At 48.9% G+C, this 25,523-nt stretch overlaps 1 protein-coding gene across 4 annotated transcripts in view; it reads right to left on the minus strand.

Annotated features, from left to right (window-relative positions):
• Positions 1–20,588: 20,588 nt before the first annotated feature.
• tspan11 (tetraspanin 11) overlaps positions 20,589–25,523 on the minus strand; it is a 211,796-nt gene continuing 206,861 nt past the window's right edge. For all 4 annotated transcript variants that reach the window (XM_072483972.1, XM_072483971.1, XM_072483974.1 and 1 more), the window contains one exon: positions 20,589–20,795. Coding sequence is in view for 2 of the 4 variants with exons in the window: in XM_072483974.1 (XP_072340075.1) it covers positions 20,769–20,795 (27 nt within the window). In the remaining 2 variants the exon portion in view is untranslated. The remainder of the gene's footprint in view (positions 20,796–25,523) is intronic.

Genomic DNA, 25,523 nt, shown 5'->3' on the forward strand with positions numbered 1-25,523 from the left:
CCCGATCATATTGAATGGAACAGGAGGAGGCCATTCAGCCCTTCAAACCTGTTCCAACATTCAAGACATGCATCTGAATTTGCATCCACCCAGTTTGTTTTCATGACCTATAATACTTTGCCTAATAAAGATCTAGCGCACTTGGGTACATTTTGAGTTGACCCCTGGTCTGTACAGCTTTGGATGGGAGGGGAATGGTATTGGGGGGAGGTGGGGCAGAGAGTCTAGAACTCCCGTATCCTTTGTGTACAGTAGAGCTTCCTGATCTAGTAACCCCATATTCTCCATTTGCCCGAATAATCATTTCAAATAGTTTCATTTTATCATCCCTCAATTTTCTATATTCAGTTGAATACACATTGAGCCTGCACAGCTATTCTCATAATTGAACCCTTTGGTGACTCTGTGTTGCCCCCCATCCAAGGCCAATGTATCCTTCCTGAACACAGTTACTTCAGATGGGATTTGGACAGGGTTTAATGCAACTGCACCATAACTTCTACCCGATTGTATCCACGCACCTTTGCAAAAAGTGTCAACCTTCCTTCAGTCTTTTAATTATATTTTCTACCTATTCATTAGCTTTTAGCGACTCCTGTACACAGATCTTTTCAAACTCCCTACATTCTAGAACACCATATTAAGCACAGGTGAGGAAGGAGCAGTGCTCCGAAAGCTAGTGTTTGAAACAAACCTGTTGGACTTTAACCTGGTGTTGTAAGACTTCTTACTGTGCTCACCCCAGTCCAAAGCCGGCATCTCCACATCATGGCCATCAGATTAAAAGTTAGCAAATACAACACCTCTGCTTAAGAAATCTGGGATAAAGAAAACAGGAACAGCAGACATCATGTTAGCCTGAGATTAGTTATCTGGAAAATGCTATTGTTAAGGAAGCTCTAACAATTCACTTGAAAAATCATAGTATTATGGGACAGGGCCAAGATGGTGTCACAAGGGAGAAATAGCTGAAAAACAGACATGTGTCAAAGCATTTCATCTAGCACAAAAGCTGCTTGGCAGTTAACTGTTCCCTGGTGCATTCACCATGGTAACACCTCTACCAATCAGAGTCCACATTCCAATCAATCAGCACTCTTGTCTCATGTAGTATAGCTAGTTGTTCCTTTTGCAGCTGGTATTCTTGTGAATCTGTTCTGATGAGTGCAAGGCAAAAAGCTTCAACGGTATGTCTCTTTTTTCAGCAATACTTAAGCTTTGTGTTACCAAACAATGAAAAGAGAAATCGTGCTTCAAATAAATTATTTGAGTTTTTCAATGATACAATGGCTGTAAAGGGGAATCAGTAGATGTGATGGCCAGGATTCACCGATATCGCAGACAAGTGTTGATGCCGACGTTAAAACCGGCGCGAGCCTCCAGGCCCAGTAATTCTCCTCTTCTTCAGGGGCTAGAACGGCGCCGGAGTGCTCTGCGCTGCTCCGGCGCCAAAAGCTGCCCTACACGGCCGGCACAAGTCCACGCATGCGCACCACTGCCGGCGCGGGTCCGTGCATGCGCGTGGTTGCCGTCTCTACGCTGGCGCGGAGCAACATGTCGCCGACCAAACAGCATGCCCGCGCGGCAGGTGGTAGACCCCCTACAGATCATGGCCGCCCGCCTATCGGAAACCCCCGATCGTGTTCTTGGACCCCGTGGAGGCCCCCCCAGAGTCAGATCCCCCCGCCCTCCCCTCCTCAAGCAGGACGCCCACATCGGCAGCGGGTCCAGGCTCCCGGCAGGTGGGACCAGGTCTGAACCACGCCGGCGGGACTTGGCGGGGGTTCGGCCCGTCGCGCGCAGAGAATCGTCGTGGGGGCCTATTTCAGCGGCCCACAACCGGCGCATCGGCGACCGTGCAGGTGCGATTGGCGTCGATTCTTCGGTCGGCAGAGAATCGGCGGCCCGGCGTCGGAGTGGCGTGGCAGGATTCTCACGCTCCCCCTGCCGATTCACCGACCCGGCACGGGCTCGGAGAATCCCGGCCAATATACTTGGGTTTCCGAAAGACTTTTGATACAGTGCCATTTTAAAGGTAAAATAAAGAAGTGTGGAATTGAGGGCTGGTGGTGGTGTGTTACAGTTCACTCAAATTTTACATGCATTTTGTAGTGTGGAGCTATGGATATTGATGATAGAGGTGCCAATGTTCTTTCCATCACATTGCTCTTGCCACCTGCCATTGGCATCAGTTGGAAGTATTTATATGTTGATGCTCAACCTGCTTGGCCATGTAATGAATGCATCTTCCTTGGTCATCAAGTCGTGCGGTGAGACTCAACCACAGAGCTGTTGACTCTACCCACTGCAGGGACACTACCCACTGCACCACAAGACCTAGTTGGATGGTAATATATTATAGTGGAAGATTGACTATTGTTCTGCAAGCAGAGAATAGGGATAAGCAGGGTATTTTCAAGTTGGCAGGAATGGTGTGCTGCAAGGATCTATATTGAAAATCTATATTAATGATTTAGTCAAAGAGACAGAGTAATATGTCTGAATTTCCTGATGATGGCAATCTGGATGGGAATGTAAGTTGTGAGGAGAACACAAAGAGGCTGCAAAGAGATGTAGACAGGTTAAATGAGAGCACAATGAGGTTGCTAATGGAGTATAATGTGGGGAAATGTGAGTTTATTCACTGTGGTCGTACGAATAGAAAAGCTGAATATCTTTTTAAAAGGAGTGAAACTTGTAAATTCTGATGCGTGGTGAGACCTGGCTCAAAAAGCAAACAGGTACAACAAGCAAGGCAAATAGCATGTCCGGTTTTATTGTGAGAGGACTGGAGTACAAGAATAGGGAACATATATGAACATTCATAGGAGCAGGCGTAGGCTGTTTGACCCTTTGAACCTGCTCCGTCATTGGATAAGATCATGGCTGGTCTGCTTGTGACCTCAACTCTACCCCCTCTCTACCCCCTGTACCCTTTGACTCCTGAAAGCACTGGATACTGCAAAGACTATGGGTCCTGACTGCATTCCAACAATAGTGCTGAAGACTTGTGCTCTAGAATTTACCGTGCCCCTAACCAAGCTGTTCCAGTACAATCGCAACACTGGCATTTACCCGGCAATGTGAAAAATTGCCCAGGAATGTCCTGTCCACAAAAAACAGGACAAATCCAACCCAGCCAATTACCTCGAGAAGGCTTACATTAACACTGCAATGAAGTTACTGTGAAAATTCCCTAGTCACCACATTCCGGCACCTGTTTGGGTACAACTGAGGGAAAATTCAAAATGTCCAATTCACCTAACAAGCATGTCTTCCGGTAGTTGTGGGAGGAAACCCATGCAGCCACAGGGAGAACATGCAAACTCCGTACAGACAGTGACCTGTTGCTAACTTTTGGTTGGCTCTTAATTTGGCTCTATTTAATCACGTTTGCTCAAGAGTCACCAGTATCTTTCGACACCGCCACAAGGCTCAGAACCGAATACTGATCAATGACTCGATACATCAGTTAGTAAGTTCAAAAGCAATGCTCATTGATTTACACACAGTCAAATCTACTCATGCATAAACTCTACAAACTAAACTACCACTATTACTAAGGCCTATACCTAGCTTCGGGCACCCACTCAGTCAGAGGAACAATGGCCGTTGCTCATTTTTGAGGCTGCTGGGTTGAGCTGTTACAGGATAGCAACTAGGAGCGTCTATCTCGTAGCGTGCGTTGACTTGGAACTTACTTGGTCTGGTGCAGCTGCTAGGCTGGTCTCTCTCTTCGCTGAGAGCCAAAGCCAAAGGGGAAAGATTCTCCCTTGGGTGATACCTCTTATACTGCAAAGGGCTTCGCGCTCTTTTGGGCGGGCCTTGAACTTGGCCTCAACTAATTGGGTCTTTCCCAATCATCGGTATCGATTTTCCTCCAATAGAGAGGTGGTTCCCTGATCGCTGGGCGTATCCTGGTGACTGTCAGTCAGCTTTGTCTTAGCTTCTTCTGGCGTCGGGGAGTCTGTCCTAACATTGTGTATCAAAATGTTTCCCTTTTGTCCCCGGAGATGGCTCATTAGTATGTAAATCGTTCGGTAGTTTCTGTCCTGTCTGAGCGTTTAAGGTTCTAATCAACAGACAGAGCTTGCACCTGCTTGTTTCTTAACATTGTCCAATTTTCCCTGCAGTCTTTGCAAGTGTCCATTTTGTAATCGGGACGTGGCCATCCCAGATGGCTGCAGACCCAAGCCGGGAATTGAACCCGGTCCCTGGCGGTGTGAAGCAACAGTGCTAACCACTGTGCTACCGTGCCGCCCTACTCTCAATTATCCGTAAAGTGATGGAAGGAGTTGGCAACAGTGCAATCCAATGATACTTGCTTCGTAATAACCTGCTCACTGACACTAAATTGGGTTCCTCAGCTCGTGGCCTCATTGCAGCCTTTGCTCAAACATGGACATAAGAGCTTAACTCCAGAGGTGATGCACAGTAACAGCAGTGTGTACCATCTACAAGGTGCACTGCAGAAACTCATTGTAGCTCCTTAGGCAGCACCTTCCAAACCCATGATCACTACAGCATCAAGAAGGACGAGGGCAGAAGATACATGGGAACACCACCACCTGGAATTTCCCCTCCAAGTCACTCACCATCCTGACTTGGAAATATATCGCTACTCCTTCACTGTCACTGGGGGAAAATCCTGGAACTCCCTCCCTAACAGCATTGTGGGAGTACCTACACCACATGGACTGTAGCGGTTCGAGAAGGCAGCTCACCGCTGCCTTCTCAAGGGTAATTGGTGATGAGCGATGAATGCTGGCCCAGCCAGCAAAGCTCACGTCCCATAAATGAATTAAATAAGCACTGCCTTGTCAATCAAAAATCTAGCTAACTCACCCTTAAAAATAGCCATTGGTCCTGCCTCCACTTCTCCATGGGGACGAGAGTTTCACAGACTCACAATCCTCTGAGAGATAAAATTCTCCATCTCAAATTGGAGACCCCTTATTTTTAAACTGTGTCCCCTATTTCAATTCACCCCATAAAATGAAACATCCTCTCAGTATCCACCCTGTCAGGTCCCATCAGGATCTTCTATGTTTCATTGAGATCACTTCTCATTCTTCTAAACTCCACTGGATGTAGGCCCTGCCAGTCTGACCCTGCCTACATTGTACAGACCACATCTGGACGATTTATTGTGCGTAGTTTTGGGGTGGGATTCTCCATCCGCCGAGACCGATATCGCGTTCGGCGATCGGCCGAAGAATCAAAGTTCGCGCCGAAATTAGGGTCGGCGCTGCTGTCGCGATGCGCCGCCCCCTCCACAGTGGTGTACTCTAGGAGTATGCCGCACGCCATACTGACGTCCTCAGGGCGTTGCCTGAGACCCTCCCCCCGACCAGCCGAGTTCCTGGCGGCGTGGGTCGCTCATGGTATTACTTGTCAGGACCTCGTTGTGGTGGCTACAGATTCAGTCCAGCGGCGCCACAGTCGGGGGAGGGTCAATCCACGGGCATGGATGCCTTTGGCAGGGGCTGGGGCCACTATTGGGAGGTGGTCCGGGGACCGCGGGCCGGCCAAAGTGGAGGCACTATTTGGCAGGCCGGATCCGCGTGTGGCCGGTGCCGTGTTGCACGGTGTGGCCACTGCAGGCTGCTGCTGTGCCCATGCGCGGCCACTGACCAGGAAATTCTCTTGCCATATCGTCAGCTAGAGCCAGGTGCTCTACGCTGCCTTCATGCTAGCCCCCCACTAGACGGGAGATCGGTGGCCGTTTTGTGCCAAATTTTCAGCGTCAGGACATAGCCTGAAAATCGGAGAATCCAGCCCTTGGTCTTAAATCTCAGAAAGGATATACTTGCCTTGGAGGTTGTGCAGTGAATGTTTGCTAGTTGGTTCTTGGAATGAGTTTTCTGTCCTAATGCGATACTGAGTAAATTTAACCTACATTCACTGGTGTTTTGAAGAATGCAAAGTGATCTCATAGAAAGTACAAGAGTCTGAAGGGATTTGACAGGCCAGAGACTGTGATGTTAGTTCCCCTGATGGAGAATCAGGATAAGGGGGGTCAATCATTTAAGACTGAGATGAGAAGACATTTCTTCAGTCAACGGGTTGTGAAATCTTCAAACTTTCTAGAGCCAGAAGTTCTGGATGATCCATTACTGAATATATTTAAGGTTGTGTCACAGACAAGAGGGAGGCAATCAAACTGCACTGATTTCCCCGTCGCACCTGTTCAGAAGCAGAAGGTGTTTTGAATTAGCTTTTAAAAATAGGTTTTAGTAACTTGAGGAAGCCAGTGATAAGAGAACAGAGATTTATTTAAATATATACAATTTTCTGCTCAAGGGAGCAACTCGCTCCCAGTACGGTCCTTGCTGAGAGAACTAACCGTACCAGGCCCTGCTTTAGGATGGCTTTTATGTTTGTTTTTAATGAGCTCTAGCTGGGTGGTCTATCTAGGAAGCACGTAATCCACGTGGCCCATGGGAAAATCAACAATAGTTTCCCCATGGTCTTTGTGGAGGTTATGACCTAGGTGCTGATGCCTTTTCCCAACTCTTTAGCACTTTTGTGATCCAGTTTTACTAATAATCCACAGAAAACTCGAGTTAGGACAAATTCGGAAGGTTAGTTTACTTTCGAAAACTGTGCCCCACTTCACAGACACACGCATCCATACAGAGTAAAAGAAGGAATGTAGAAAATAAGTTTTACACTGCACGAACCATTGAAATTAATATTAGTTTACATGAATTCTAGAGTCCAATGAGGGACTCTTTCACATCAGCGTTCAAGTTCTTCTGGCTGAAGACCAGAGTTATAAGATTCACTTTTCAGTTGGTGCAGATACGCAGATATTGAATTAGTTCCATAAGCGATGGTACAAACCTTTCCATCAGAGGCAGGCAAGATGGGCAGGCGGTTGTTTTTCCCTGGAAGAGCCTGCTTCTTTGTGAAGCCCAAAGTTAAAACTGTCCAAAAGAGCAGAGGCTTTGGTCATGTGACATGGCCCATAAATAGTTGGTTGCAGCTTAACAAACTATTTCTGTACTTCTGTCCAGAATTACACTGTTCCGCCTTAAGAGGGCGGTGAGGTGGTTATCAGTATCACTTCCAGTATAATGACTTTCGATATCCGTCTTTTGGGCGAGTTCAGAATGAGGGAGCCAGTTTGTCTACACTTCCTCTGTTTTCATAAATTACAAGGGGTTTGTGCAATGAGGTTTGAAATTCCAGAAGCTGAGAAAACGATTCCTTTGTTCTTGAAACTCCTGGGATGGCTCCCAGTCAAAGGCCCAACCCTGTGGTCAGGTGACTTGTAGCAGCCATCTTTTCGTTGTTTATCAGAAAAGCCCATTAAAAAAAATAGCAATAAGGATGACACTTTGAACATACAGTGTTGGTTTTTTTTTCATGTCGTAGGAACCAATTGTTGGGATAGACAGAAAATGGAGACAGGCTGAAGATCATTCATACTTATATTGAACGACAGAGCAGGTTTGAGGGGCTGAATGGTCTAGTACTGCTTCTATTGCTTATGTTTCCTGCTCCTCCACAACGTCCAGCTCGCCTGATCTATCGTGAGGTTGAGAATGGATTATGTCGCATTTCCCTACATTGAACTCCATCTGCCTCAGTTTTGGTCACTCATTTCATCCATATCCCTGTGCAAGTTCCATTTACACAAGTGAATGACAGAAGCAGGAATGAAAACTCAAATTCACCAGAATATTATCAGGATCCCGACGAGGAGAGACTGAAAAGTCCAGTCTTGCAATCACCGGGTGGATTTTAAAACATGGAAAGGAATTGATAGGACAGATTGAGAGGATCTTTCCCAGCTGGTGGGGGAGTCCAGGACAACAGGACATAACCTTAAAATCAGAACCAGACCATTCAAGATAGGCATTAGGCAACACCTTTTCACTTCCGGTTGCGGCTATGCCTAGGTAGGTCGCACGTTCGGCAGCTCCTGCCGGGATGGATTTTTGGGCTCTTCAGAGGGGCCCCAACGGCAATTGTTCGACGGCTTCCAGTGTGGGAAGGTGACAGCAAGGTCCCCCCGACATTATATGGATTGGACCAGGAGTGGAGCGGTTAAAAAAGTGATCCTGGTGCAGCGAAAAGTGCGAGGGAGGAAAAGCAAGATGGCGGCAGGTGGAGACCAAGCAGCGTGGGCGCAGTGGTCGCAGGAGCAGCAGGAATTCCTTAAACGCTGCTTTGCGGAGCTGAAGACAGAAATGCTGGTGCCAATGAAGGCGGTGATTGAGAAGCTTGTGGAGACCCAGAAGGCCCAAGGGGCGGCGATCCAGGAGCTGCGGCAAAAAGCCTCGGAGAACGAGGACAAGATCTTGGGCCTGGCGGTGAAGGTGGAGGCGCACGAGTCGCTGCACAAGAGGTGGCAATATTTGTTTCAAGTGGGTGTTCCCAGCACCCTGCCCTTCTTCAAAACTTGCTTTCAGTTCGAAGTTTTTACAGTGGGTTCATTCAGGCCTCTGTAGTTTCATGAATACAGCACTCTCAGCCTTTCTGGAAAGAGAGAGAGAGAGAGAGTCCCGATCTTTGCCTGTGGTCATAATGGTTTTCCTGTAGATTAATTCATTCAGGTTCTCTGCAATCTCAGAAATACAGCACTCACAGTCTTTCTGGAGAAGGAGAAAAAAAACAGGTCCTTGTCTTTCTGTGTCGAAGAGTCAAACTAAAACACCTTGGGACTCTGAAAACCATTCCACTGGGAGAGGATCCAATCACCACTTGTTACTGGACAGAGCACGGCCTTTTGGGCCAATTCATTGACCCTCAAACAATTAACCAAACTAAATCCCAGCCCACCTGTCTCTCTGTGGTGTCGACAAATCTGAAACCCGTGTTCAAACTTGTAGAATCTAGCATTCTCTCTGCTGCTTGACTTAAATACTCATGTCCCTTAATCATCCATGGATCAAAAATGATAATGACAAAATAAAAGAATGGGGAAATAAGAGAATAAACAGTAAGGACCCTTATAGTAGCACAACCTTCTCAAGAGCAGTGAGGGATTGGAAAGACATGCTGGCCTAGCCAGCAATGCCCTCATCCCGTGAACAAATAAACAATTTTAAAATTGTGAGTAAAGTCCTGAGCTTAAATTTTCTGCTCCAGTACATTTCGGACTGATTTGGTGATGGGCGCAGAAAATCGCGTGACAATCGGATTTTACATTGGCAAGAAGTCTCGCCACGATTGTCCTCCCAACCCCCATTCCGCCAGTAATGCAACGGGAATCCCAACAGTCAACGTTGGGAACACCGTTATAAGAAATGTTTATCTCATTGTCAGGCCTCTATGCGTGATTTTCCCACCATAAAATAATCCATTCACGTCGGCATGAATTACGACCGGTCTCCCAAGGTGTGCAACTGGTGAGCAGACCTCCCAAAGGAGCTCAGGTGACTGTATCATTCAGGGGGCCGAGCGGGGGTCATGTCCGGGCAGTTCCCAGGCACTGCCTTGGCACTGGGTCGTGCCAGTGGCTTGCGGTGGATGCCAGGGCCAGGGAGCCATGTCAGGGGATGGGGTTGCAGGTGGATGTTCCATTGCACTGGGGAAGCCTTTAAAAATGGGGCCCCAATCTCTACTAAACAAGGTTGCTGGCAGGGAAAGCTCAATCAGAGTTTGTTTCTCTACAGTGGCTAGCACTGTTGCTTCACAGCTCCAGGGGCCTGGGTTCGATTCCCAGCTTGGGTCACTGTCTGTGTGGAGTCTGCACGTTCTCCCCGTGTCTGCGTGGGTTTCCTCCGGGTGCTCCGGTTTCCTCCCACAAGTCTCGAAAGACGTGCTGTTGTGTGAATTGGACATTCTCAATTCTCCCTCAGTGTACCCGAACAGGCGCTGGAATGTGGCGACTAGGGGCTTTTCACAGTAACTTCATTGCAGTGTTAATGTAAGTCTACTTGTGACAATAAAGATTATTATTATATAATACGACAGAGAAAGCTGCCGCTCCAATGACACTTTTCCTTTCGACTTCTTGTCATAAAAAGCAAAAATCCCACCCCCGGAATCTATAATTCAAGATAACATTAGTGAGTTAATGAATGGTTAAAGGCAAGGCCCATCTGGCACACAGCATATAAATTTCAAAAAAGGGATGATGAATTGGGTGAAGAAAATGAAGTAGATGTGGGGCTGGGTTCTCCCCACATCGACGTAAAAATGGTGGAGTTTTACTCCCAAAATTCCTATTTAAAAAGTGTGGTAAACTACTGTTACACCTTTATTAAGTGATTTAAGGTAGGACCTGTACTACAGGTTCGCCGGTAGTCCCTGCCTGCTGACTCCGCCCTGTAGGTGGAGTATAAATATGCGTGTCCTCCATTCAGCAGCCATTTCGCCAGCTGCTGTGGGAGGCCACACATCTTAGAGCAATAAAGCCTCAGTTGTATCCAACTCTAGTCTTTGTTCAATTGATCGTGCATCAATTTAGTGCTCTAAGATTTTCTAAAAGATGGACCTCCGTATCAAACCAGATCGTCTGCAGCTGGATCCGCAATCAAGCGACGTCAAAAAGGACTTTAATCACTGGCTAGCTTGCTTCGAGGCGTACATCAACTCAGCGACCACCCCTGTTCCAGAGCCTCAGAAGATACAGATCCTGTACTCAAGGTTGAGCTCCAATGTGTTTCCGCTGATCCAGGACGCCCCGAACTACGCCGACGCCATGGAGCTTCTCAAAGAAAACTACGCACAAAAGACAAACACACTCTTCGCCAGGCACGTACTCACCACTCGCACTCAACTCCCTGGTGAGTCCATAGAAGACTTCTGGCAGGCCCTAATCCCACTCGTCCAGGACTGTGACTGTCAGGCCGTTACGGCCACTGAACATTCGAGCCGCCTTATGCGGGACGCATTCGTTACGGGGATTGGGTCGGACCTCATACGCCAAAGACTGTTAGAAGGGGCCACGCTCGATCTAGCTGAGACAAAGAAGCTAGCGCTCTCTATGATGGTCACCTCACGCAACATTCAGGCCTAGCCCCCCAGCCGCGCAGCCCACCCCTCTTACGCATCGTGGACCCCACAGACGGCCGCCCCAGCGGGGGCCTTAACCAGCCAGTACGTCTGCGCCATGCGCCAGCCTGTACACCCCGGGTGCCCCCGATGTTACTTCTGCGGCCAGCAGAAGCACCCTCGCCAACGCTGCCCGGTCCGCGCTGCCCTTTGCAAGGCTTGCGGAAAAAGGGGCACTTCGCCGCGGTGTGCCAGGCCCGCACAGTCGCCGCTATCGCCCCCACCCCCCTAGTCTACACACAATGGGCACCGCCATCTTCATCTCCCCGGACCACATGCAGCCAGTGGGCACCGCCATCTTCTCCCCCTCAGTCCACGTGCGGCCCATGGGCGCCGCCATCTTGTCCAATCCCCGCAACGTGCGGCCCTTGGGTGCCGCCATTTTGTTCCCCGCAGGATCTTCAGGCGCCGCCATCTTGTCTCCCCTACGGGACATGGACACCGACAGCATTCCAGGACCCGTCTCCCCATCATCCGAGGCCAGCGACGACCGACCACGACTCGCCTCCATGACGATCGACCAGTCTCGTCCGCACAACCTGGCCACCACATCGACCAGCGTGAAAGTCAATGGCCACGTGACCTTTTGCCTGCTGGACTCCGGGAGTACTGAAAGTTTCATACACCCGGATATGGTAAGGCGCTGCTCCCTCGTGGTACACACCGCCAACCAAAGAATCTCCCTGGCCTCCGGATCCCATTCTGTCACGATCCGGGGACACCGTACGGTCACACTCACGGTCCAGGGCGTAGAATTCAGCGGCTTCCACCTCCACGTCCTCCCTAACCTCTGCGCTGCCCTACTACTAGGCCTGGACTTCCAGTGCAATCTCCAGAGCCTAATCCTCAAATTTGGCGGGCCCCTACCACCCCTCACTGTGTGCGGCCTCGCGACCCTAAATGTCGATCCGCCTTCTCTCTTCGCAAATCTAACCCCGGATTGCAAACCCGTCGCCACCAGGAGCAGACGGTACAGCACCCAGGACAGGACCTTCATCATGTCCGAGGCCCAGCGGCTGCTTCGGGAAGGCATCATCGAGGCCAGCAACAGCCCCTGGAGAGCACAAGCGGTAGTCGTTAAAACTGGGGAGAAGCACAGAATGGTCGTGGACTACAGCCAGACCATCAATCGGTACACGCAGCTCGACGCGTACCCCCTCCCACGCATATTTAATATGGCCAATCAGATTGCACAGTACCGGGTCTTCTCAACGGTAGACCTCGAATCCGCCTACCACCAGCTCCCCATTTGTAAATCGGACCGTCCATACGCTGCTTTCAAGGCGGACGGTCATCTCTATCCCTTCCTCAGGGTTCCCTTCGGCGTCACTAACGGGGTCTCAGTCTTCCAAAGGGAGATGGACCTAATGGTCGACCGGTACGGTTTACGGACCACCTTCCCATACCTAGACAACGTCACCATCTGCGGCCATGACCAGCAGGACCACAATGCCAACCTTGCCGAATTTCTCCACACCGCCACTCTCCTCAACCTCACCTACAACAAGGAGAAGTGCGTGTTTAATACGACCCGCTTAACCATACTCGGCTATGTGGTCCAGAACGGAGTTCTGGGGCCCGATCCCGACCGCATGCGCCCCCTCATGGAGCTCCCCCTTCCCCACTGCCCCAAGACCCTCAAACGCTGCCTAGGGTTCTTCTCATACTACGCCCAGTGGGTCCCAAACTATGCGGACAAGTCCCGCCCACTCATACAGTCCACCCACTTTCCCCTGACGGCCGAGGCACAACAGGCCTTCGCCCGTATCAGAGCCGATATCGCCAAGGCCGGGATGCACGCAGTAGATGAGACACTGCCCTTTCAAGTAGAGAGCGACGCATCGCACGTCACCCTAGCCACCACCCTCAATCAGGCAGGCAGACCCGTGGCATTCTTTTCCCGCACCCTTCGTGCCTCAGAAACTCGGCACTCATCTGTCGAAAAAGAGGCCCAAGCTATCGTTGAAGCTGTGCGGCATTGGAGGCATTACCTGGCCGGCAGGAGATTCACGCTCCTCACTGACCAACGGTCGGTAGCCTTCATGTTCAATAACACACAGCGGGGCAAGATCAAGAATGGTAACATCTTGAGGTGGAGGATCGAGCTCTCCATCTACAACTATGAGATTAAGTATCGCCCCGGCAAACTCAAAGAGCCCCCAGACGCCCTACCCCGAGGTACATGTGCCAGCGCACAAGTAGACCGACTCCGGTCCCTACAAAACAGCCTTTGTCACCCGGGAGTCACACGGTTGAACCATTTTGTCAAGGCTCGCAATCTGCCCTACTCCGTCGAGGAAGTATGGACAATCACCAGGGACTGCCAGGTCTGTGCGGAGTGCAAGCCGCACTTCTATCGGCCGGACGGTGCACGCCTGGTGAAGGCCTCCCGCCCCTTTGACCGCCTCAGCGTGGATTTCAAAGGGCCCCTCCCCTCCACCGACTGAAACACATATATGTTCAGTGTGGTCGATTAATACTCCAGATTCCCCTTCGCCACCCCATGCCCCGATATGACGCCTGCCACCATCATCAAAGCTCTAAACACTATCTTCACTCTGTTCGGTTTCCCCGCCTACATCCACAGTGACAGGGGATCCTCATTCATGAGCGATGAGCTGCGTCAGTTCCTACTCAGCAGGGGTATCACCTCCAGCAGGACGACCAGCTATAACCCCCGGGGAAATGGACAGATAGAGAGGGAGAACGGGGCGGTATGGAGGGCCATCCAACTGGTCCTATGGTCCAGGAACCTCCCAGCCTCTCGCTAGGAGGAGGTCCTCCCTGATGCACTTCACTCCATTCGGTCACTGCTGTGCACCGCCTCTAACAACACACCCCATGAATGTCTTTTTACCTTCCCCAGGAAGTCCATATCCGGGGTGTTGCTCCCGACTTGGCTTGCAGCTCCAGGACCAGTCCTGCTCCGTAGGCACGTCCGACTCCACAAGGCGGACCCGTTGGTGGAGAGGGTGCAATTGCTCCATGCAAACCCCCAGTATGCCTACGTGGCGTACCCCGACTGCCGCCAGGATACCGTCTCCCTCAGGGACCTGGCACCAGCAGGTTCCCCACACACACACCCCTCCGGCCCGGCGCCACCCTCCCCTCCCCCGGCGCTCCCAACATTAATCCCACCAGAACCATCCGTCCTTCCCCTGCTCACACCCGAGGATGAAGAGGATATCAGCACGCTCCCGGAGTCACCGAACATCAGGCCAGCATTGACATCGCCGCCACCACTACATCGCTCCCAGCGGAACATCAAGGCCCCGGACCGGTTAAACCTCTAACTGGTCCACCAGACTTCAAAAGACATTTTCTTCCTGCTCAAATACAGTAAATATAAATTCATTGCTGTAGATCGTTCTCCACCACCCCTGCCGGACTCAATTTTAACAGGGGGTAAATGTGGTAAACCACTGTTACACCTTTATTAGGTGATGTAAGGTAGGACCTGTACTACAGGTTCGCCGGTAGTCCCTGCCTGCTGGCTCCGATCAATAGGCGGAGTATAAAAATGCGTGTCCTCCATTCAGCAGCCATTTCGCCAGCTGCTGTGGGAGGCCACACATCTTAGAGCTATTAAGCCTCAGTTGTATCCAACTCTAGTCTTTGTTCAATTGATCGTGCATCAAAAAGTTGGACTAATTCAATGCCCTGCAGGGGGCTCGCAGGGACCCGGAGTGAATCTCATAGCTTTAGCTGCGGATACGGGCCCCCGGACTTCCAGTTCGGAGTACGTACATTCGCACAGCGGCGACCTTTGGCAGCCGCGCCGAGTTCCACACCGAGAAATGAGACCCCCAATCGGCCGCGCGCTCTGCATCTAACCCCACAGATCTAATCCCCGGCCGCCGATAAGGCCATCCCCCGGCCTCCGATCCCCCCGCCCCTGCCCAGGTGGCTGCGGCTGCGGACTCCAGCATCCCGATCGGCAATAGGTGGTTAGTTCCATGCTGTCGGGAACTCGGCCGGTCGGGAGCGGAGGATTGCTGGGCGGGCCTCTGGCGATGGCCCCCCCCGGCGGCGTGGCTTACTCCGCTGTCTCACCGATCAATGGGTCCTGGAGAATCGCCAGACCGACACCAGGCCCGATTACGGCGAGAAAGTGGATTCTCCGCCCCCCGCGCCGGCCGCAGTTTTGGAGCGGGGCTGCGGAGAATTCAGCCTGTGGTGCTTGAGTATGTTCAGTCGATGTCTCACAGGAAGCTTGCAATAGTAAATCTCAGGTGTGTGGTATGAAGGGAAATGCAGGAGTACGTGTGGATATGGTTAACAGCCTCCCCGTTTACTGTAGACTGTGGTCCAAAGAGCTTCAGTGGAAGATTTTGATGAGATCACTTCTAAAATCATAAACAGGAGATATTCCAATGACTGAGCTTCTGTGCAGATAGTTTGAGACTGAGGGGAGGGGTGTAAAAAACTCCCTAATTCACTTGAACATACAAAAACAAATAACATTGTATGATGCAGGCAGGAAACTATTTACTTCATGGAAGAAGTCAGCTAAAAAAAATAAACAGGTTATACCCAGCAGGCCCACTCATACACGGTGGCTTTCAATTTCTGATTAAGTCAGCAAATTATAAAGTGAAGATTTGCATCTAATAGTGATTTGTTTTTGTTTTACATTCAACATAATCCCAGACCTGTACAAGTGAAAATGAAAAATGGGTCACTGACAAAATTCAGAAAGAGGTTTATTTCCTCAGTCCTGCACCCTGTACCTTGATGTACTCAAACAAGGGCAGCGAGTGTGACTCCTACAAAAGAACAGGAACTCGCTCCACGGCGGGGGGGGTTGCTCAACTACAGTGCCTTGTTTAAATCACTCCTTTACTTTCCGGTCATTGGGTGCTGGGTGTTGGATACTGACTAGTGAATTGGCTATTCTGACACCAAAGCTATCATAAAAACAAAAGAAATCGGATCTGGAATAGACCATTTGGCCCTTCAAGCCTCCTCCACCATTAAAGATCCTGGCTGATCTTCTCTCTCAATGTCATCTTTCTACACGATTCTCATATCCTCATTAATTGCGGCACGGTAGCACTGTTGCTTCACAGCTCCAGGGTCCCACGTTCGATTCCTGGCTTGGGTCACTGTCTGTGCGGAGTCTGCACATTCTCCCCGTGTGTGCGTGGGTTTCCTCCGAGTGCTCTGGTTTCCTCCCAAAGTTCAAAGATGTGCAGGTTAGGTGGATTGGCCATGCTAAATTGCCCCTTAGTGTCCAAAAAGATTTTGTGGGGTTACTGGGTTACAGGGATAGGGTGGAGGTGTGGGCTTAAGTGGGGTACTCTTTCCAAAGGCCGATGGGCCGAATGGCCTCCTTCTACACTGTAAATTCTATGATCCTATGATAAAGCTCATAGAATCATGCTATGATCTGGCAAATATTCAGTGCCAATTCAGCCATGCCTCTGCCTGGTTGAGACTTGTGACTTGCTTGAAGCTTTCCAGTATTGACAGAGACTTTCCATACATTTTCTTTCACTCGCTGCCACCATATAATATTCTTCCTCTCGTGTCAACGCAGAATATTCACAGAGTCTGCTGCGGTAGAGAAAATGCTAACTTTATCGAGAAACATCTTACAGTGGCTTCATCTTCCCAAGAGGTCAATGTGAGAGCAAGATCATGAGACATTGCATCACTTCCTGTGATGACGTGCACTATGTCTCATTTGCATATTACACGGTTAAAATGAACTCCTTAAGCTACAATTGGTAGGATGGTTACTGAAATATTGTGTTTTGAGCTTATGAGCTTTATCATAGAATCATCGATATCCTATAGTGCAGAAGGAGGCCATCCAGCCTATAGGGTCTGCACCGCCCCTTGGAAAGAGCATCCTACCTAGACCCATGCCACCACCTTATCCCCATGACCCCACTTAATCTTTTGGACTCCAAGGGGCAATTTAGCATGGTCAATGCACCTATCCTGCACATCTTTGGACTGTGGGAGGAAACCGGAGCACCCGGAGGAAACCCACGCCGACACGGGGAGAACGTGCAGACTCCACACAGTCACCTGAGGCTGGAATTGAAGCCGGGTCACTGGTGCTGTGAGACAGCAGTGCTAACCACTGTGCCACCGTGCCGCCCTATGGATGAAGCATTGTCTGACCATTTGTAGTTGGTGGATGATTTATCTTCAACAAAGACAATTCAACTGAGCAGTCAAGCTGAGGTCAGGAAAGCATTATCATTACTAAGAAACATTTTATTGTGATTTCAACTTGCCATGAAGTCTTCGAGAGAGAGCAAGGCCATGAGACATTGCATCACTTCATAATGGTGTGTACAATGTCTCAGTAGTATGATGCGGAGATGCCGGCGTTGGACTGGGGTGAGCACAGTAAGAAGTCTTACAACACCAGGTTAAAGTCCCACAAGTTTGTTTCAAACACTAGCTTTCAGAGCACTGCTCCTTCCTCAGATGAATGCCTTCACCTGAGGAAGGAACAGTGCTCCGAAAGCTACTGTTTGAAACAAACCTGTTGGACTTTAGCCTGGTGTTGTAAGACTTCTTACTGTGCTCTCCCTCGTATATCACATTTAGAATATAACCCCTTATACTACATCTCCCCGCAAGTCTCTGATTCTCCCCATTATACGGCAGCAACCAAGGCAAAAATTCCTCATGGACTGCACAAGAAGGCTATTCAGCCCATTGTAACTATAGCAGCTCTTTGAAAGAACAATCAAATTCGATACATCCTCACTCCACGGCCTTGCTTTACAATCAGACAACTACCACTCTCCAACTCACCCATTGTCAAAAATAATGCCTTAAGTATACTGTCCTATCCATCCACCCCATCATCAACTGTGGGGCAGCTTCTAGAATCGTCATTAGGGACAGAGTGACTGAGCATGTGAACAAATATCAGCTGATCAGATACTCCGTTAAGGGTCAAATCTCCTGTATTTAACCCCCTCCCCTTTCAACCCTTCTGAAACGTTAGCCTGACAGCTGTCGCCACAAATCATTTCAAATAATTAGCAATTCCTCAGAGGAACTTGTACGTCTCTCTTGAGGGGACTCATGAATCGGATTCAATTTGAATTTGAAATGTTTTTTTGAGCAAGTGGAGGCTTGCCCTTTCCACTCTGTCACCTTGGCTTTGTAAGTCTGGGAAAGGAATAACATTTGAAAATAGATAAATCCGCCTCTGGTACGATCGCAGAGGCGGGCAGCCAGGCATCACCATTCGGGGTCAGCATCCGCGTTTGGCCTTGACCTCTGAAAATCTCCCACGACGGTCGGAATCCGCCTGTTGTTTGTTTGGAGCCAGCCTGTCGTTAAAGAAATCCCGAGCCAGCAACGAATCTGAATTCCATCGTCTCCAGAGTCCTCTTCACAGCAGAACATTCTGGGCACAGCATTCACCCACTTCCCCATCGGAACCCAACCAAACACCCCAGAAGATGAACGTTCTCAGCAACAAAATACAAAGAGTTAAAATACCAATCCACGCCAACGGAATGAAGCCACCAATACAAGACACTCGATTACAATGAATTTAAGTCCAGTGAGTCGTAAAGCACAAATGTAAATGAGTTTTACTTCAGTAAAACAAAGGCTATTTACCCATATTCACAAAGAGGCTTATGTTTCTCGATGATATTTTCCAAAGGGTCATAATTAACTGAGAAGATTGAAGGAATTTTGCACTTCATGGTTAATGAACTAAATAATTAAAACATTTGAAATGGCACTTCATGCTCAAGCACAATTCCAGTTAAAATTAATTTACAATAGGGCGGAATTGTGACGCAGTGGTTAGCACTACTGCCTCACGGCACCGAGGACCCGGGTTCAATCGCTGGATCACTATACGTGTGGGGTTTGCACATTCTCCCCGTGCCTGCGTGGGTCTCACCCCCCACAACCCAAAAAGATTTGTGCAGGTTAGGTGGATTGGCCACGTTAAATTGCCCTTTAATTGGAAAAAAATAATTGGGTACTCTAAATTTATTTTTTAAAATTAATTTACAATATAGTTCAGCAGATTGCATCACTATTTTTAATAAGAATATCTTAATTTAATTGTGTTAAAGTTTAACACATTCTAATGGGTAGGCGGCTCTTGAAAGGTGTGACATTTTTGCATGTTTAATTAGCCCAGCGATTGCAACAGATTGGAGGATAAATAAATTAGGCAGCATCACATTATCTGCAGTTAATGAGCAGAAATCACCTCCTGTAACCACACCTTGATTCTGGGAGAGGTAACTGCCCCCACCTCCTGGTCAAACTGACTTACTGCAATTATAGAGGACATGGGTAAAGGCCACGTGTGGAGCACAGGTTTCCTTACCTAAGGAAGGACATACCTGCCCTGGAGGGAGGGTGACGCGTGTTCATTAGACTCGTTCCTGCAATGAAGAGATTGTGCCACGAGGAACGATTGAACCGACATTTTAAAAATAAATTTCAATTAATAGGCAATTTTGTGTGGCCGATCAACCTACCTGAAACATGTAAAATTCTTAAGGGGCTTGACAGAGTAAATGCTGAGAAATATTTCTCCTGCCTGGAGAATCGCGAACACGGGGGTCACAGTCTCAGAATAAAGGGTAGGGCCATTGAGGATAGAGATGAGGAGGAATTTTGTCAGTCAAGAGGATTGTGAATCTTCAGAACTCTCTACTCCTGAGGTCCGTGGAGGCTCCATCATTGAGCAACAATCATAGAATCCCTACAGTGCAGAAGGAGGCCATTTAGCCCATCGAGTATGCACTGGCCCTTGGAAATAGCACCCCACTTAAGCCCATACCTCCACCCTATCCCTGTAACCCAATATCCCTACCTGACCTTTTGGGCACGAAGGGAAATTTTAGCATTCCCTTCGTGCCTAATCCGCCTAACCTGCACATCTTTGGACTGTGGGAGGAAACTGGAGCATCTATGAAGAAATCCACGCAGACACAGGAAGAAAGTGCAAACTCCGCACAGTCACCCGATGCTGGAATTGAACCTGCGTCCCTGGCGCTGTGAGGCAGCAGTGCTAACCACAGTTCCACTGTGCTGCATGTTCAAGACAGAGGCCGATTGATTTTGGAGTTTGAAGGCAATTAAGTGATCTGGGAATAGTGCAGGAAGGTGGTAGAAGATCATCTGTGAACTTGTTGAATGGAGTAGCAGGCTTGATGGGCTGAATGGCCTCTTCCAGCTCAAATTTCCTCAATTACCAACTCCATGCCAAAGGAATTAGCAGGAAAACCATGCGAGTGAGCCTGTTCGCATGACCGATACAGTTTAGCGCAGGAGAATTATTCAGTAATTTGTTCAAACCAGTTTATGGGGCATGAGCTTGCTGATTCCATTCCCGAGTTCAGACAGTAGCAATTTCAACTTGTGAAATGAACTCTTTTACACCTGTCCCCAATCACATTCGCACATCAATCAGTAACAGAAGGTACATGTATTATCTGAAGCAATTTCAGTGTTCATGGCAGTGCCACAGATGCATGGCAAGACCAGATGTCATTCAGAATCAGATTAAACATGAACCCAATACCGTCCATTATTGTGTATGTCAAAGCAAAGGTGAATCCAGGCACAGCAACACAACAGGTCAGCTTAAGCAGGCTGATTTATTAATGATTTATAAATTATTCCATCATAACATTCTCGCACGCAGACATCATGCTCCAATAGCTTTAACTTGGTCAAAGCGAACTCCATAACAACGGAGATATTGTCAAAGTGAAGGACAGTACTGGTTTATCTTTTATTCTTCGATACTAACGGGCAAATATCGTTCCCCAGATCTGTAAAATAAAAAAGAAAGAACTCTGCAGAAATCTTACACGTCAGTGCAATACGAGTCTTACAAAACTATAACTGTCTATTCTGGAACATTGCGCTGATTCTGCAGTTCAACCGAGAGTGGGGTGGGGGGGGGAAGAGGGAGTGGGGGGGAGGGGTAGAGTTTGATCCCAGAATGTGAAACTCACTACCACAGGGAGAGCTCAGAGTCAAAAGTCCACAAATATGTAAGAGGAAGCAGGATAAACATGAGAGTAATAGGAATTGATGGATATGTTGACAGGGTAGGATGTTAATGCGGTAGGGTATGTTGATGGGGTGGTATGTTGATGGTCTCAGTATGCTGATGGGGTGGTATGTTGATGGGGTGGTTATGTTGATGGGGTAGGATATGTTGATGATGTGAGTATGTTGATGGTGTGGGTATGTTGATTGGATTTATATATTGATGGTGTTTATATGTTGATGGGGTAGGATTTGTTAATGGGGTGAGTATGTTGATGGTGTGGGTATGTTGAAGGGATGCATATGTTGATGGGATGCATATGTTGATGGTGTTTATATGTTGATGGGGTAGGATATGTTGATGGAGTGGTATGTTGATGGGGTGGTATGTTGTTGGGGTGGGTATGTTGATGGGGTAGGATATGTTGATGGGGTAGGATTTGTTAATGGGGTGGGTATGTTGATGGTGTGGGTATGTTGATGGGATGCATATGTTGATGGGATGCATATGTTGATGGTGTTTAAACGTTGATGGGGTAGGATATGTTGATGGGGTGGTATGTTGATGGGGTAGGTATGTTGATGGGGTGGGTATGTTGATGGGGTGGTATGTTGATGGGGTGGGTATGCTGTGAGTGTGGGTATGTTGATGGGGTGGGTATGTTGATGGGGTGGGTATGTTGATGGTGTGGGTATGTTGATGGTGTGGGTGTGTTGATGGTGTGGGTGTGTTGATGGGGTAGGTATGTTGATGGGGTGGGTATGCTGTGAGTGTGGGTATGTTGATGGGGTGGGTATGTTGATGGGGTGGGTATGTTGATGGTGTGGGTATGTTGATGGTGTGGGTGTGTTGATGGGGTGGGTATGTTGATGGGATAGGTATGTTGATGGTGTTGGTGTGTTGATGGGGTGGGTATGTTGATGGGGTGGGTATGTTGATGGGATAGGTATGTTGATGGTGTTGGTGTGTTGATGGGGGTGGGTATGTTGATGGTGTGGGTATGTTGATGGTGTGGGTATGTTGTTGGGGTAGGATATGTTGATGGGGTGGGTATGTTGATGGTCTCAGTATGCTGATGGGGTGGTATGTTAATGGGGTAGGTATGTTGATAGGGTGGGTATGCTGTGAGTGTGGGTATGTTGATGTGGTGGGTATGTTGATGGGGTGGATATGTTAATGGTGTGTATAGGTTGATGGTGTGGGGATGTTGATGGGGTGGGTATGTTGATGATGTGGGTATGTTGATGGGGTGGGTATGTTGATGGGGTGGGTATGTTGATGGGGTGGGTATGTTGATGGGGTGGTTATGTTGACGGTGTGGGTATGTTGATGGGGTGGGTATGTTGATGGGATAGGTATGTTGATGGTGTCGGTGTGTTGATGGGGGTCGGTATGTTGATGGTGTGGGTATGTTGATGTGGTGGGTATGTTGATGGGGTGGATATGTTAATGGTGTGTATAGGTTGATGGTGTGGGGATGTTGATGGGGTGGGTATGTTGATGATGTGGGTATGTTGATGGGGTGGGTATGTTGATGGGGTGGTTATGTTGACGGTGTGGGTATGTTGATGGGGTGCGTATGTTGATGGGATAGGTATGTTGATGGTGTCGGTGTGTTGATGGGGGTCGGTATGTTGATGGTGTGGGTATGTTGATGGGGTCGGTATGTTGATGGGGTGGGTGTGTTGATGGGGTGGATGTGTTGATGGGGAGGATGTGTTGATGGTGTGGGTGTGTTGATGGTGTGGGTATGTTGATGGTGTGGGTATGGTGATGGTGTGGGTGTGTTGATGGTGTGGGGGTGTTGATGGTGTGGGAGTGTTGATGGTGCGGGTGTGTTGATGGGGTGGATATGCTGATGGTCTGGATATGTTGATGGTGTGGATATGTTGATGGTGTGCGTATGTTGATGGTGTGCGTATGTTGATGGGGGGGTATATTGATGGTGTCGGTGTGTTGGTGGTGTGGGTATGTTGATGGAGTGGGAAAGTTGATGATGTGGGTACGTTGATGGGTTGGGTACATTGATGGTGTGGGTATGTTGATGGTGTGGGTATGGTGATGGGGTGGGTATGTTAATGCTGGGGTTTGTTGATGGGGTGGGTATGTTGATGGGGTAGGTATGTTGATGGTGTGGGTATGTTGATGGTGAGGGTATGTTGATGGTGTGGGTATGTTGATGGGGTGGGTATGTTCATGGTGTGGGTATGTTGATGGGGGGGGTATGTTGATGAGGTGGGTATGTTGATGGTGTGGGTATCTTGATGGGATGTCTATGTTGATGGGGTGGGTATGTTGATGATGTGGGTATGTTGATGGGGTGGGTATGTTGATGGGGTGGGTATGTTGATGGGGTGGGTATGTTGATGGGGTGGGTATGTTGATGGGATAGGTATGTTGATGGTGTCGGTGTGTTGATGGGGGTGGGTATGTTGATGGTGTGGGTATGTTGATGGGGTGGGTATGTTGATGGGGTGGGTATGTTGATGGGGTGGGTGTGTTGATGGGGTGGATGTGTTGATGGGGAGGATGTGTTGATGGTGTGGGTGTGTTGATGGTGTGGGTATGTTGATGGTGTGGGTATGTTGATGGTGTGGGTGTGTTGATGGTGTGGGGGTGTTGATGGTGTGGGGGTGTTGATGGTGCGGGTGTGTTGATGGGGTAGATATGCTGATGGTCTGGATATGTTGATGGTGTGGATATGTTGATGGTGTGGATATGTTGATGGTGTGCGTATGTTGATGGTGTGCGTATGTTGATGGGGGGGTATATTGATGGTGTCGGTGTGTTGGTGGTGTGGGTATGTTGATGGAGTGGGTACGTTGATGATGTGGGTACGTTGATGGGTTGGGCACATTGATGGTGTGGGTTTGTTGATGGTGTGGGTATGTTGATGGTGTGGGTATGTTGATGGGGTGGGTATGTTGATGGAGTGGGTATGTTGATGGGGTGGGTATGTTGATGGTGTGGGTATGGTGATGGGGTGGGTATGTTAATGCTGGGGTTTGTTGATGGGGTGGGGAAGTTGATGGGGTAGGTATGTTTATGGTGTGGGTATGTTGATGGTGAGGGTACGTTGATGGTGTGGGTATGTTGATGGGGTGGGTATGTTCATGGTGTGGGTATGTTGATGGGGGTGTATGTTGATGAGGTGGGTATGTTGATGGTGTGGGTATCTTGATGGGATGTGTATGTTGATGGGGTGGGTATGTTGATGGTGTAAGTATGTTGATGGTGTAGGTATGTTGATGGTGAGGGTACGTTGATGGTGTGGGTATGTTGATGGGGTGGGTATGTTCATGGTGTGGGTATGTTGATGGGGGTGTATGTTGATGAGGTGGGTATGTTGATGGTGTGGGTATCTTGATGGGATGTGTATGTTGATGGGGTGGGTATGTTGATGGTGTAAGTATGTTGATGGTGTAGGTATGTTGATGGGGTGGGTGTGTTGATGGGGTGGATGTGTTGATGGGGTGGATGTGTTGATGGGGTGGGTGTGTTGATGGTGTGGGTATGTTGATGGCGTGGGTATGTTGATGGTGTGGGTGTGTTGATGGTGTGGGGGTGTTGATGGTGCGGGTGTGTTGATGGGGTGGATATGCTGATGGTGTGGATATGTTGATGGTGTGGATATGTTGATGGTGTGCGTATGTTGATGGGGGGGTATGTTGATGGTGGCGGTGTGTTGATGGTGTGGGTATGTTGATGGAGAGGGTATGTTGATGGTGAGGGTACGTTGATGGTGTGGGTATGTTGATGGGGTGGGTATGTTCATGGTGTGGGTATGTTGATGAGGTGGGTATGTTGATGGTGTGGGTATCTTGATGGGATGTGTATGTTGATGGGATGGGTATGTTGATGGTGTGAGTATGTTGATGGTGTGGGTATGTTGATGGGGTGGGTGTATTGATGGGGTGGATGTGTTGATGGGGTGGGTGTGTTGATGGTGTGGGTATGTTGATGGCGTGGGTATGTTGATGGTGTGGGTGTGTTGATGGTGTGGGGGTGTTGATGGTGCGGGTGTGTTGATGGGGTGGATATGCTGATGGTCTGGATATGTTGATGGTGTGGATATGTTGATGGTGTGGATATGTTGATGGTGTGAGTATGTTGATGGTGTAGGTATGTTGATGGGGTGGGTGTGTTGATGGGGTGGATGTGTTGATGGGGTGGATGTGTTGATGGGGTGGGTATGTTGATGGTGTGGGTGTGTTGATGGTGTGGGGGTGTTGATGGTGCGGGTGTGTTCATGGGGTGGATATGCTGATGGTGTGGATATGTTGATGGTGTGGATATGTTGATGTTGTGGATATGTTGATGGTGTGCGTATGTTGATGGGGGGGTATGTTGATGGTGGCGGTGTGTTGATGGTGTGGGTATGTAGATGGAGAGGGTATGTTGATGGTGAGGGTACGTTGATGGTGTGGGTATGTTGATGGGGTGGGTATGTTCATGGTGTGGGTATGTTGATGAGGTGGGTATGTTGATGGTGTGGGTATCTTGA

Source organism: Scyliorhinus torazame, chromosome 19 (genome assembly GCF_047496885.1).
Source record: "Scyliorhinus torazame isolate Kashiwa2021f chromosome 19, sScyTor2.1, whole genome shotgun sequence".
NCBI classification, from domain to species: domain Eukaryota; kingdom Metazoa; phylum Chordata; class Chondrichthyes; order Carcharhiniformes; family Scyliorhinidae; genus Scyliorhinus; species Scyliorhinus torazame.